General features: G+C 35.8%; 1 protein-coding gene across 1 annotated transcript; it reads left to right on the top strand.

The window, feature by feature from the left end:
- Positions 1-252: 252 nt before the first annotated feature.
- On the top strand, positions 253-5337 carry LOC140959594 (uncharacterized). Its single transcript, XM_073417506.1, has 7 exons — positions 253-544; positions 1437-1492; positions 1579-2504; positions 2699-2897; positions 2995-3180; positions 3330-3682; positions 4926-5337. The coding sequence occupies exons 1-7, from the start codon at positions 339-341 to the stop codon at positions 5076-5078; spliced, it is 2079 nt and encodes a 692-aa protein (XP_073273607.1). The 5' UTR covers positions 253-338; the 3' UTR covers positions 5079-5337.
- Positions 5338-13242: the final 7905 nt, after the last annotated feature.

The raw sequence follows: 13242 nt of genomic DNA, 5'->3' as shown, positions 1-13242 counted from the left end.
AAGAAAAATATTTAAATATAAAATTTAAATGAATTATATAACAATAATCGACTAAAAATTATTTAAAATAATTCTTCATTTACTAAATATCATTTCAAAAAATATATAAAAAAATAATGAAAATTATTATTTAATAAAATTTTGTTTTTACTATCCAATCGATTTTGACATATTTATAATTCGAAACAAAATCAAATAAATTTTTGTTTTAATATTTATTTTTAAATTATAAAATTGGATTTTAATTTTCGATTTTCCCTCACTGCAGGTGAATTTCAAATTATTTCTTAAGACCCCATTGATGGCGAGCTTTCAGAACCCTAAACCCTAATTGGAATATGGCATCTGGAATTTCAACAATGGAGGGGACCGGAACAGCGCAGCAGAAATCCGGTGCATCGAAGCCCCCGAAATTCGCGGTGTACCAGAACCCAGCCCTCTCCGCCGCCCTCACTTACAACAGCCTCCGTCCCTCGGCCTTCACTTTCGTCTTCATCCTCTCCGTCTTTTCTGCCTCTGCATTTGCTGTCCTCTTTCTCACAAGGTAAATTGACATTTACACTTTTATTGACGACATTGTATTTGCTTATCTGATTTGAATGCACTTTTCTGTCGTGCTTGATTGAGAAAAATGGAGGATTTTTAATTGTTTGTCTTAAATATTGGTTGCTTATGATACCGAAGCAACTTAATTTTCGCACCAAGATTTTGTTCCACCCCCTCCACCAAGAATATGTTCATCGAGTGCGTATTTCTATGCGAGTTAGCTACAGTTGCATGTACAACTGGGACTTCTTGTGGCCGAGTGAGCATATCATATGAATGAGGAAAATAAGCTGAAGAGGGAGGTAGAGTTGCAAGGTGCTATATGATAGCAGGTTGATGGAAGTTTGAATTGACATTTGTCCTCAGTTTAGCTCGATGTTTGGAATCTAAAGAACACTTAATTTAGCATGGTGTTATCTTATTTCCTGTTATGGATGTTATTAATAATTAAGTTGTTACTTGGAACAAGGATACCAGAGCACGAGCACTTCTACTTTCATCGGTACAGTTAGTAGAGTAAATGCGTTGAGCAGAACTGTATTTGAAGTTTGAACTATGTTATGAATTTGGAACGGGTTAGATTGAATTGAACCTTAAACGAGCCAATTTATGAATTTAGAGACGTTCTTTGTGATCGAGCTTGTTCATCATTTTTGTAAACAAAACTCGAACAAGTTTTTTAATATGTTCTTTTAGCAGAGTTTTCAAGCTACAGATTCAGTAGCTCGTCTTGTTTTCAGCATGTAGTGGCAGCATTGAGGAGATATATTTTTGAGATTTATGTGTTTTTTTTAATTAAAAGATTTTTGTATTTGTTTTGAACATGTTCACTTTGTGGAATTACATTATATCATTATCTGTGAGTATTTTATTGAATTTTCTGAATGAAGGGAAAACCTTTTCATCACTACTTTTGGACTAGGATATGGTTCTCATGAAGTTGCTCGTAAGTGATTTGCCCCATTTCTAATTTTTAATGGAAATTTTACAATATCTTTCTAAAAAACTCAATATATTTTATCAAAATGTCAGGTCTAAGTTCCAAGGTGATACTAACCACTGCAAGTTGCTTTTTATGTGGGGCTTTACTTGCTTTTGTGAAAGCCATCTCCCAATGGCAAGCAAGAAATTCTATAGACGTGATGGCCTTTTCTCCGGGCAAAGGAACAAAGGAGCTAACACGTCTTACCAGCCGACAACTGGGACTTCTAGGATTTGGACCTAAAGTTGAACCATTGACCGAAGAGTTTTCCAATAAACTTCCTAAAAGTAAAACTAGCACGCCTTCTCCATCAAATGTTCTTGTGCCACTTCGTCAGCCAATTACTGGCTCAAGTCAGTCATTGAGAACGAGTGGTGGCAAATCAAGAACTGGTGGTGGCATGATAAATTCCTTCACTGCACCACCCAAATCACCAGTGTCTCCCACAATGTATCTTGTACCCACAGTCTCTTCACAATCTCCAACCTCTTTGCAATCACCGTCCCTGCAAATTTCACCAGGTTCTGATCAGTTTATTTCCACCCCTTGGTCCAATAAGAGACCTGCTTTTCATAAAGAGATAAGCACAGAAGAAGACCTTGAAATATTTTTGGCTGATGTGGGCACGAAAATATTTGAAACAGCTACTACGTTGGCAACTCCACCACCCAGTACAACAGCATTGGGCGTGGCCAGTCCTAACACAATTGCCAGTTCAGTTAATACATCTGGCACTACAAGAAGTACCCCATTGAGACCTGTCAGGATGTCTCCTGCTTCCAAGAAATTCACCACTCCACCAAAGAAAGGTGAGGGAGATCTTCCTCCTCCTATGTCTATCGAAGAGACGATAAAATCTCTTGAGCACCTGGGTATTTATCCACAGATTGAGCTGTGGCGTGATCATCTCAGGCAGTGGTTTTCTGCTTTTCTGCTTAATCCTCTTCTTAGCAAAGTTGAGACCTGCCATTTAAAGGTAAGTTCTAATTTTATGCTATCTTTTATTTATTTGGCCTAGATCATAAATCTTTTGATTAGCAGTTATAAATGCAGATAGAAGTTAGTATTTTCATTTCTTCAGGGATTTTATTGCAAGAGATTAGTCAAGTAAAATAGTGTAACATCTTGAATTTAAGTCATTACCTTCTTGATGTCCTATCATGGTTTTAGGTAATGGAAGCTGCTGCCAAACTTGGTATGGCAATTACAATCTGTCAAATCGGAAGTGATGCTCCAGCTATGCCTACTCTTTCTACCATCTCTACAATTGAGCGGGCTACTGAATGGAAACCTTCTTATGCGATTGATGAAGACGGGCTTCTTCATCAGCTACGTGCTACACTTGTTCAAGCTCTTGATGCTAGCATGTGTAAGCTAATTTTTCCCCCTTCTCGGGAATCTCCTGTAAATATTTGGTAGGTGGTATTGTAAAACCTTGATTTAACTATTTTTCTTTTGATCTGCAGCAAAGTCTTCTCTTACTGGTTTTCAGCAGTCTCCTCAAGACAGCACGTTAATCCCTGTTTTGCAAGAGGGTATTGATGCCATTGATGAACACCAAAGACTTCATTCATTGATGAAAGGGGAATGGGGTAAAGGTTTACTTCCGCAAAGCAGTATCCAAGCACATTATACTGTGCGAAGGATTCGTGGTAAGTTTATTCTTTCTTGGATACTGTGCCTTTCTCCTAGTAGTTTTTGACAACAATATTGATATAATGCCATTCTTATGTCACAAATATTCATATTTTTTTGGTTTTCTGAAAAGTGAAATGCCATTGACCTGCCAAACTTGTCACAGAGCTTGCTGAAGGAACTTGTGTAAAGAACTATGAGTATTGGGGAGGTAGAGAGATTTATGACAAAGTTCCTAGCGACTCTCATTTGCTTCTTTATCTATTTTGCGCTTTCTTGGAATACCCCAGTTGGATGCTGCATGTTGATTCTACAGCTTACGCTGGGGCCCAGTCAAGTAAGAATCCGTTGTTTTTGGGTCTTCTTCCACCTAAAGAGCGGTTTCCTGAGAAGTACATATCTATTATATCTGGTGTTCCTTCTGTTCTGCATCCTGGTGCTTGTATTTTGGCTGTTGGGAAGCAAAATACGCCAGGTTTTGCTGTGTACTGGAACAAAAAGCCTCAGTTCTCTCTCCAGGCAAGTTATAGTCAATGATTTAAAAAATAAGTGTGTCATCCTGGTCTTTTCCCATGGTAACATACTGGTCTGTTGAACATCAATTTACTGCCCGCAATTTTTGACAAAAAAGTTAGAGCTGACCAAAAGGAAAATAATACTGATGCAAGTTCTTATGATGAGTGTATCATAAAAGACATTATAATGACCTTAAATCAACACGTGACCGAGAAATAATTAAATTAGTAAGATAAATAGAAACAGTGAGACAGGTATCTTCAATTTATTTTTCCCTTTCTCGGTGGAATTTAAAAATATTGGTTCTCTCTAAACAATGTTTAGTTTCCCCACCTTGAAAACTACCTGATACACCGAGAGTAGCCAACACCCAGAACAACCGAAAAACACTCATGTTAGGCTTGTCATTTCCTTTGACATCCTAATTTTTTTCTTCCCCTGTTTCCTAGCTAAACATTAGTTTCACATTCTCTCGTTCTTCATTTGCTTATATTTTTATTATTCTTTGGGTTTCTTGTTAAAGTGCTAATGTAGTATTTGTTTCAGTTATATATCTATATTAATGATGTGTAATTTTAGAGAAGTTAATCATAGAATTTTTACACCCTTCAAGTGCAAAAGACTTGGTTCAAAACTCACTGATACCCATTCATGGAAGAATCTCATAACCTTTAGAGTGAGGTATCGACCACTAGAGAAAAAATAGTGCTGGATGGCGGCATTTTACAAAGTTCCTGAATGTTTCTAAATGTTATTGAATATTTAAAATATAAGAAACAGCCAACCACTAAATGGAATTGAATTGAACACTATTCAGTTATTGCAATGATGCTTTAAATTTTAGCTTGACATCCGTTTAAATTTTACTTTTTGCTCATTGCAAAATTAATTTTTCTTCCTTTGGCCAATTTTCTTCATCTCTGATACAGAAGTCTTACCCTTTCCCTTTTCAGTATCTCTCCTTGATGGTGTAGATTTTGAAGCAGTATAAGTTATGGTTTCTGTCCTTGATTTTGTGTATAACTGTAATTTAATATCGTCAGGAAAATCCCTTGATTACGGGGATCTGATTTTTTACTTGTTTCTGTCTTTTGTGTTAGGTTTGTCTATAAATTCTGTTCGAGTGAACAGAAAATACTCTTTCAGATTTCAGAATGATACAAAATTATTTTCCTCCAGGATATAAATAGCATGGTACTACAGAATTATGACATGAGATCACTGGCTCTTTAACTTTTTTGTGCAGGGAAGAACAGCGTTATGGGACTCCATCTTGCTCTTGTGCCATGAAATTAATATAGGTTACGATGGCATTGTAAGAGGCACACACCTTGGTTCATCAGCCTTGGGCATTCTTCCGGTTTTTGACCAAGAAACCGAGGTCTTTGCTCAGAGCTAGCCAATGGCATCATGCACCAAATGAGTTGCATCTCAGTAAATCATCCCAGTGACATGAGTTGTTGCACCAACCCGTTTTAGTTAGGAAATCTTGTAATTGTTTTTAACAAGTTAGTTGATATAAAACAGAGTATGAATCCTTTGTATCTAACAATGCTCGGTGAGATTTTTTGTAGAGGTAATTCAAGAGAAAATATATGCAAAGTAGAATCGTCCTAAACTCTAATTTTAAAAAAATAATGCAAATTTTTTTATTTTCACTATTCGCGAAAAAACTATTCACTGAAAAAATATTCAGAACTTTGGTTTGATAAAATTTTAATGAAAATTTAAATTGATACTGCATTTAAATAAAAATTCCAAGTTCTTGAAACTATCCGGAAAACGCATAATATCATGGTAATATTTGAATAAGGTGTTAAATACTCAATCGATAATAAAATTCAGTAAATAAAAAAAACCATTTTGATCATGTTAAATAAAAATTCTCTAGCTAACGTTCATCAAACTTTAAATTATAACGGAATGCAAGGTCATCGAGAGTGTACTGTCTTTCGTCGGGATTTGCTCAGTAGTTAGCTCTTCATGTCTCAACATCATCTTCACCTGCACACGTTCAAATCTAGTGAGTCTAATGATTCAACACGTTCAAATCATTAAAACAAGTAATATATATATACACAATCATATGTTTTTAAAATTATATTAACTGAAAATAGTTTTAGCTTTTAAATCAAATACATCCGCATTAATTTTAAACCTTAAGAATACTTTTTCTTTATAATATTAACCTTTCCTCATAATTTTTTTGTGAAGTTTGTTAATTTAAAGTGACTCCTCTATTTGATTGATCCTATTAACCGTAGTATCAGGTTGACAGAGTTCAACGATCTCATTATCTTCGAATCCCTCTAACCATCATATGGTAAATTCACTGTTCCCGTTATCAACGGATCCATTACCCATGTGAGATCTTTTTCACCGTTCTCGATGGTTTCACCATTTTCATTGCGAGTTCGCCGCCCCCGTTTTCGACAGATCCCCCGCTACCTCTTAGTCACATTCAATTAGTCATAGTCAATTCATATTCCACATAAAATTTTCCCTTTTCCCTTTCATTTAAATAAATCATATAATAAACATGTCTTGAATCTTCCATATAATTTATATAAATTAAAAAAAAAAAAGACATTTCCGGGAACAGACCCCATGCATATACAAAAGAAATTGGTTTAGCAGATTGAGCAGTTTTGTTAGAAAAATCATATCTCCTTCGTTTTTCAGCCACAAATTGAGAATTTGATACCACATCAAAGATAACACAGATTATACAAATCATTAATTTAAAACCTTTCTAGGAAACGAATCTATAAATCGCAGTAAACAAAAAAACAGAAGTTGATGGGTTGACACGTGTAATTTTCGCATAGATTGAGCAGTTCTATGAGAGAAAAATATCTCCTTTGTTTAATACTCAACAATTTTGAATTTACTATCCAATCCACGATAACGCCGAGTAATACAAATATGAAGTTGACAATAATTCCAGAAAACGAACCTATAAATCGTAGTAATCAAAAGAACAGAGGATGATGAGTTGACACTTAAAATTTTCACACAAATTGAGCAGTTTTAAGAGAAAATCATATCTCCTTCATTTCTTATTAAAAAATTTTGAATTTACTATCCAATCTAAGATAACGACAAGTTCTACAAATATTCAGTTGACAACATTTCCAAAAAACAAACCTATAAATTGCAGTAATCAAAAGAACAGAGGATGATTGGTTGACATGTAAAATTTTCACACAGATTGAGCAGTTCGACAAGAAAAGCCATATCTCCTTTGTTTCTCGCTTAAAAAATTTGAATTTATTATCCAATCGAATATAACACCGAGTGCTACAAATCATCAGTTGACAATAGTTCCAGAAAAGAAACCAATAAATCACAGAATTTTAAAAACCTAAGAGTATATTTTGAAACTTGCTGAAATTTCCAGATTTTTGGACTCTTTAAAATTCCTATCCCAAAAACGTGGATACAAATCATTTTTCATGCAAGACATCAATAACACACATAATATGATATGAATGGTGCAAAAAGAATGGTTTAGAAAATTCTTTTGCATTAAATAACGCTCGAAATTCGAATACCGACGAAAAGGAGCGGAGAACACGATCAGGAAATGACTTTTCTTCCCTTTCCTCACTAAAAATTCACATTTTCTACTGGTTTTTGTGCAGCTAGGTCTCGACAGCTGCAGATGCTAGGAACCCTAGGTTTTCTCCCTTTTTTTTTTTTTAAGATCTCCTTCTGGGCTTAGGGTTTTTGGTTCTTTTAAGCTCAGTACAAATAAGACTTAATTAATTATCTCAATTCTAGTTATTTAGGCCCATTAAGCCTAATAAAATCTGCATGTAAATTTTAAAAATAAAAATTTTGAAATTTTGATGCAAATTTCCAAAAAGTCCCATATTTTAACGAAATTCGATTTTTACAGTTAAATAACTCTCGACTTGCAAATAAATACTAAATCCACTAAATCCATACAATTTTTAGAAAGTTCTTCCTCTAAATAAAATATTTTTGATCCTCCTAATAATATCAAAAATAAATTTTTTTTAAAAATGTTTTATCACAATCGTCTCCGGTCTTCTTCCTTCGGGCAAGCATAAGATATTCGCCTGAAAATCTTCAATTTCCATAAAATAACAAAATTTCGAACTTAAAAATATAATTACTTCCCATTAATATAAATTATTCATTTAAATCATTTATTTAAATTATTTTAATACATTTCATATTTTTAAGCATGCAGTTTACGTGAGCGGATTTCAGACATTACAATTCATCACCTTCTTAATTAAAATTTCATCCTCGAAATTAAATATTACCAAATAACTCTAGGTAAATAGACTTCTCATATCGGTCTCGGTCTCTCAAGTAGCCTCCTCCTCAGAGTAATTCAGCCATTTGACTTTGACCATTTATCACCTTGTTCCGTTGTTTCATCTCCTGTTTGTTAAATATCTACGTAGGCCTCTTCTCATATGACAGGTTTGGCGTAAGCTGTAGTGGTTCAAAATTTGATGCATGATAGGATAAGTTAGGGGTTGAAAGAGTGTTTACAAAGGAGGAGGGGGGGTTGAATAAACACTCACAATTTTCACAACCTTTTCAAATATTGAGTCAGTTTTGTGATAAACTGAAACTCGGAAATCTTGTCAGTCGATATCAATCAGTTAACAATAATAGTGTGGAAATAAACTGACTGATAGATATAATAAAATTGAAACAAGAACACACAATATTTTATGGATGTTCGGAGATTTCAAACACTCCTACGTCACCCTTTCTATCACGAAGATATGATATTCACTAAAAGACTTTGATCGATACAAATAGTTGTACAGACCCACTTCAGTTTTGGAATTAATAATGCCATACTGAAACTCTTAGTTACAAAACGATTTACAATACTCAATTGGACTGAAATGACTTAGCACAACTGATTACAACAATATCAGTTTGTGCTTGTAAGCTCGAAGTATAGCCTTAAATGCTATGAATGTACACAATAAGCGTGAGCTTTGAAGTTTGCAAAGGTTTCAGCAGGGTAACAGCTCAGTTGATAGTTGTTCGATAGTCTATAGTTGAGAGATTGGAGATTCAAGATATTCTCAGCTACTCTTTCTCTGCTATTTATAGGCTTTACCTCCAACGATAATATTGATTGCGATTTGAATTTTTCTATCCGTTGTTTGCCACGTCAACATTCTTATGTCAGTAGTACACTGTTGCATTGCTAAAATGCGACGTTCCCACTAACAGTTGCAGTATGCTTTTGTACATTTGTCGGTTGAATGTCCTTTTCCTTAACTAATGACGTGTACAGCTGAAATATCAGCGGATGGGCTATAACCGATAAGCTCACAACTATTTGTAGCAATTGATCAGTTTCCAACTGATCAGTCAGTTGTCTGCGTAGTTCAGTTAGCTGGTTCAGTTGCCTTCAATTATCTTCGCATTAATCTTCAGTTATGGGCAACCAATAGTTTGCATAATTTAGATCAGTTACTATGAGTCTTCTTGATCAGTTAGTTCAATTTACTAAATGCTCAGTTTGTCAAACTTCCGAAATTCAGTTTCCAACAATTTCCCCCTTTTTGGTGTTTGAAAAAACTTAGAAAATATGAACTGATCAACTGAACTTTTTGTAGATAAAATAACCTTTTGTTGACAACTCTTTCAATGTACAAATTCGTACAAAGAATGAAAAAATAAAAAAAATCTTCTAACTGACTAAAATAATCTTCAAAATCTGTCAAATTCTTCAACTGAATAATAATAGAGACTGTCTTCTAACTAATCTTCTATTTCTTTGCTCTTTTAGCTGGTTCAATATCAATTTGTTGATTGGGTCTCTTCTTTGATTGATTCTAATGATCATTCTTATTTCCTTCTTCTTCCCCCTTTTTGTCAAACTTGTCAACCCTGTTAGATAAGTTACGTACTTCCGAAGTGACATTCGATAAGGCACTCATTATCTGTTCTTGCATCTATTCCATTCTTTTGGTGACATCGTTTTGCAAGAAATCCATGCGCTTGGAGAACATGTCTTGAGTGTTGAAGTGAGCCTGAATAGTCACTCGGTCTTTCTTCAGTTGATCTATCTGGAGAAAAAGTGAGGTCACATCCTTTGTGACTTGCTGTAAACTCTTCATAGTATTCTCTTTGATAGAGTCAATCTTCAATGTGTGCAGTAGCTGGGTTGACTAGATGTAGAAATATATGAGCTCAGACTGAGAAGATTGGACTGAATGTCTTGTATCATTGATTCAGTAGCCATTGATATCTCAAGAGACATGACTCCAGAGGCTTCTGGTTCATGTTTCTTGTCTTCCTGACTGAATATTATCAATTCTCTATCTATCGATTCAGTCACTACAATGATTTGTTCTGAGGCATCTTCTGTTATTTTCTCTTGTTGAGGTTCTGGAAGAAGAGAAGAACAGCAGTTGAGCTTGAAGGCTCTTTAGTTCGTTGTTTAGCTGAAACAGTTATAGGTTCATCAGTCAGTTCATCAACTGATACAGTAGTTGGCACTTCAGTTGTTGGCTCAACTGACACTATAGATGGTTCATAAGCTAATTGAAAAACTGGCATTGTAGTTTGTTTTTCAGCTTTCACTTCTTCAGATGAATTTTCGTGCAACTGATCTTCTTCAGTTTCAGCTTGAACAACTTGTTTAGTCGTGGCAGCCGACTGAACTGGTTCTTCAGTTTGTGGAAAGACAGACTCTGATGTTGGCTGTTCTGCTAAAATTGGTTCTTCAACTGTTTCTGTTGATAAAATAGTCTGCTTAATATCAGTGGCAACTGATTGAATGACTTCGTCGATATTGGCCAATGATAACTCAACATCAGTATACAGTGAAAGATCTGCAGTAGAAGTTGGAAGAGCTGAAGGAGATGATTCTGCATCTTGAGAAGGAGGAGCAGTTGTTGGTTTAGTTGGTGCGGCAACTGGTGAAAGGGGATCGGTTGTGGTTCTTTTTATGTTGTGGTTGTTTTTGATGTCATAGCAGGTCATTCCAGGGGATTTGATGCGTCTGGTGGAGCATCAGCGAGTGGTACCCAGTAGTCAGTTGGTTGTGTCAGAGTTCCCAGATATCTATATATTATATTGGTTTGATACATTTGCGTGGGAGATGCCCTGTGTAGCTGTATTGTGATGTTTTTATGTTTTTTTGGATTTTATTTGTGGCATGTTGTGTCTAGTCCTGGCCAGTGCGGCTGTAGGATGTTTGTGTGGTTGATTGTGAACTTGATATTATTTTCGAGCGTATAATGTTATTGTTGTGTGTTGAAATTTTTGGGATGTCCTACTTACAAGGAGGTCATGCCGAAAATTTCTGTAGGCCCAAATGAACGTTTTAAACTAGTTTTCGCTGTTTACACCAATTAATACTTGTTGTGTGGTAATTAAATATTAATTACGTGCACGGGCCCTGACAAGTGTATTACCAAAAATCAGAGTTATCAAACAATTCGTATCAGAATTTCGAAAGGACTCAGCAGAATCAAAGATCATCGAAGACAGAAGACAAAAAACATACATCGATCGAGATTTTAAAAATATCTTTTCAAATTTTTTGAAAATAATCAGACACACAAACAAGTATGTCATGGTATTCTTACACAAGTTTTAAAATACAAAGGATGACATAACAAAATCCCACTTACTTTTGGTTCAAACGTGCGGCTCGAAACTTGCTAAAACTTGGACGAACGTTGGCCGAATTCGGACATGATCCTCACGACAATATAAGCAGCAATTCACTGCACGAAATATCTGGAACAAGCCTTCTTCATTCTTCTCCAATGGCGTCGGCCAAGAGGTTGAGTGTAGGGAGGGAGCCGAAATTTTAGAGGCTTTTTAGGAATGATTTTCTTCAGCATGTGGTGTGGTATTTATAGGTGAAAAAGTGTAATTTCCCTTGCCTCCATTTAGCCGAACTTGCCTTATAATGGTCCGAAAATTCGAGTTTGAAAATTTGCGGAAAAATTTAAAATTTTCTTTTTAAAGTAATTAAAATGCCTCATTCACAAAATAATCTGATAAATCAAGTTTAATGTTCAAAATAGCAGCGGAAGAAATTATTGTTCGCAAAATAACAAGTTAAAGTAATCCAACAACTGATAAAAATGTTTGAGCATAAAAAAATGGTAAATGCTGTAAATGAGGTCCTCGGGTCCCACTACTGCCGACTCGAGCTGGCTCACTGGTCCCCGCCTTCGATCCCAACATCATCAGCACCTACAACAATCAAGTCTAGTGAGTCTAAAGACTCAGCATGCATATATTGTAAATAACGAGTAAATAATATAGTAAAATTTGCATGGGATAAAAATATCATGTCATGAGGCATACGTGAAAATAACTTATCATGATCAATTATAATACGTGCATAACTGACTGAAAATCATAAGTGAAATGCTTGCTCAATCGAGCTCTGTCATAAATAACATGTCATAAATTTTCTGTTGAGATTATGTTCTACGCAAGTGGCTCCTGCACTGAACTGAACTGAACTGACCGGTAACTGGCGACCGGACCGGTAACTGGCGACCGGGTGAAGTAATGTGTGTCTGATAAGACTAATGCCACAGTATACTGGGTGGAAATGAACTGAACTGACGGGTAACTGGCGACCGAATAATACAATGCTCCCATGATAGTGAAATGGCAACAAGCAATATCACATAAATCTCAAGAAAATGAATATTTTTTATTTTTATTCACGTAATATAGTTAAATGGCATAATTAAGTATCCTGTATTATTTTACCACATGGATTGGATCGTTCCCAGGCTCGCTGCGACCTAGATTTAACATGAAATATATGCAAATGATTTTCTTGACCAAACTTTGTAATTGAATCCGAAAACGAGACAATTACGCCCAACGACTTCGTATTTAATCATGACTCCGTGCCAACCCGAACCAACACCGAAACAACGTTTAGTCATGCTTAAAATACTCTTAAAAATGATGAAATAATGCTCCTAAATTTACAGTACTTGAAATTTAGTGAATGGAGGCCAAAAACGTGAAACGCTCTTTCGAGAGTCACTTTGGCACATTGCACCGTAAATTCTCGTACGACCTCTAAAATGATCCGAATCACAAAAAAAAAAAAAAATGACCTTTCTAACTTGATGAGGTACTGTTCAGTCCAAGGCCATAGGCTAAAAGCCAACCAAGAACTCGAACGAGCCTCTGAACCAAAGCGTCAAGTTGCTGTCCAGAAAATACAGCAGTAGCGCTTGCACTTGCATGTGTCGTTTGCGAGGCTAATGGCCATTGTGGCTTGAACCACCGACCAGAGCCTCTTCCCAACATCCTAAGGTATGGTTTGAACCATGGCTAAGGGCCCTAGGCCAGCCACAATCCAAACCACACCATGAATCAGCCGAGACTCCCACCCGAGAGGCCAACCTGCGTGCGTGGGCTGTTGCAATCGTTCTTGCTGTCATGGGTCGTTCCAGTGGCCATTGATTGACCATGGCATGATCTATACATCAAGGGTTATATTATGAACCGTGACTATGGGCTACAAAGCTAGCCAAGATCCACACCAACACTATAAACTCAAAACT

Source organism: Primulina huaijiensis, chromosome 15, assembly GCF_012295235.1.
Source record: "Primulina huaijiensis isolate GDHJ02 chromosome 15, ASM1229523v2, whole genome shotgun sequence".
Taxonomy (NCBI): Eukaryota; Viridiplantae; Streptophyta; class Magnoliopsida; order Lamiales; family Gesneriaceae; genus Primulina; species Primulina huaijiensis.
This window is presented reverse-complemented; position numbering and strand designations above follow the sequence as displayed.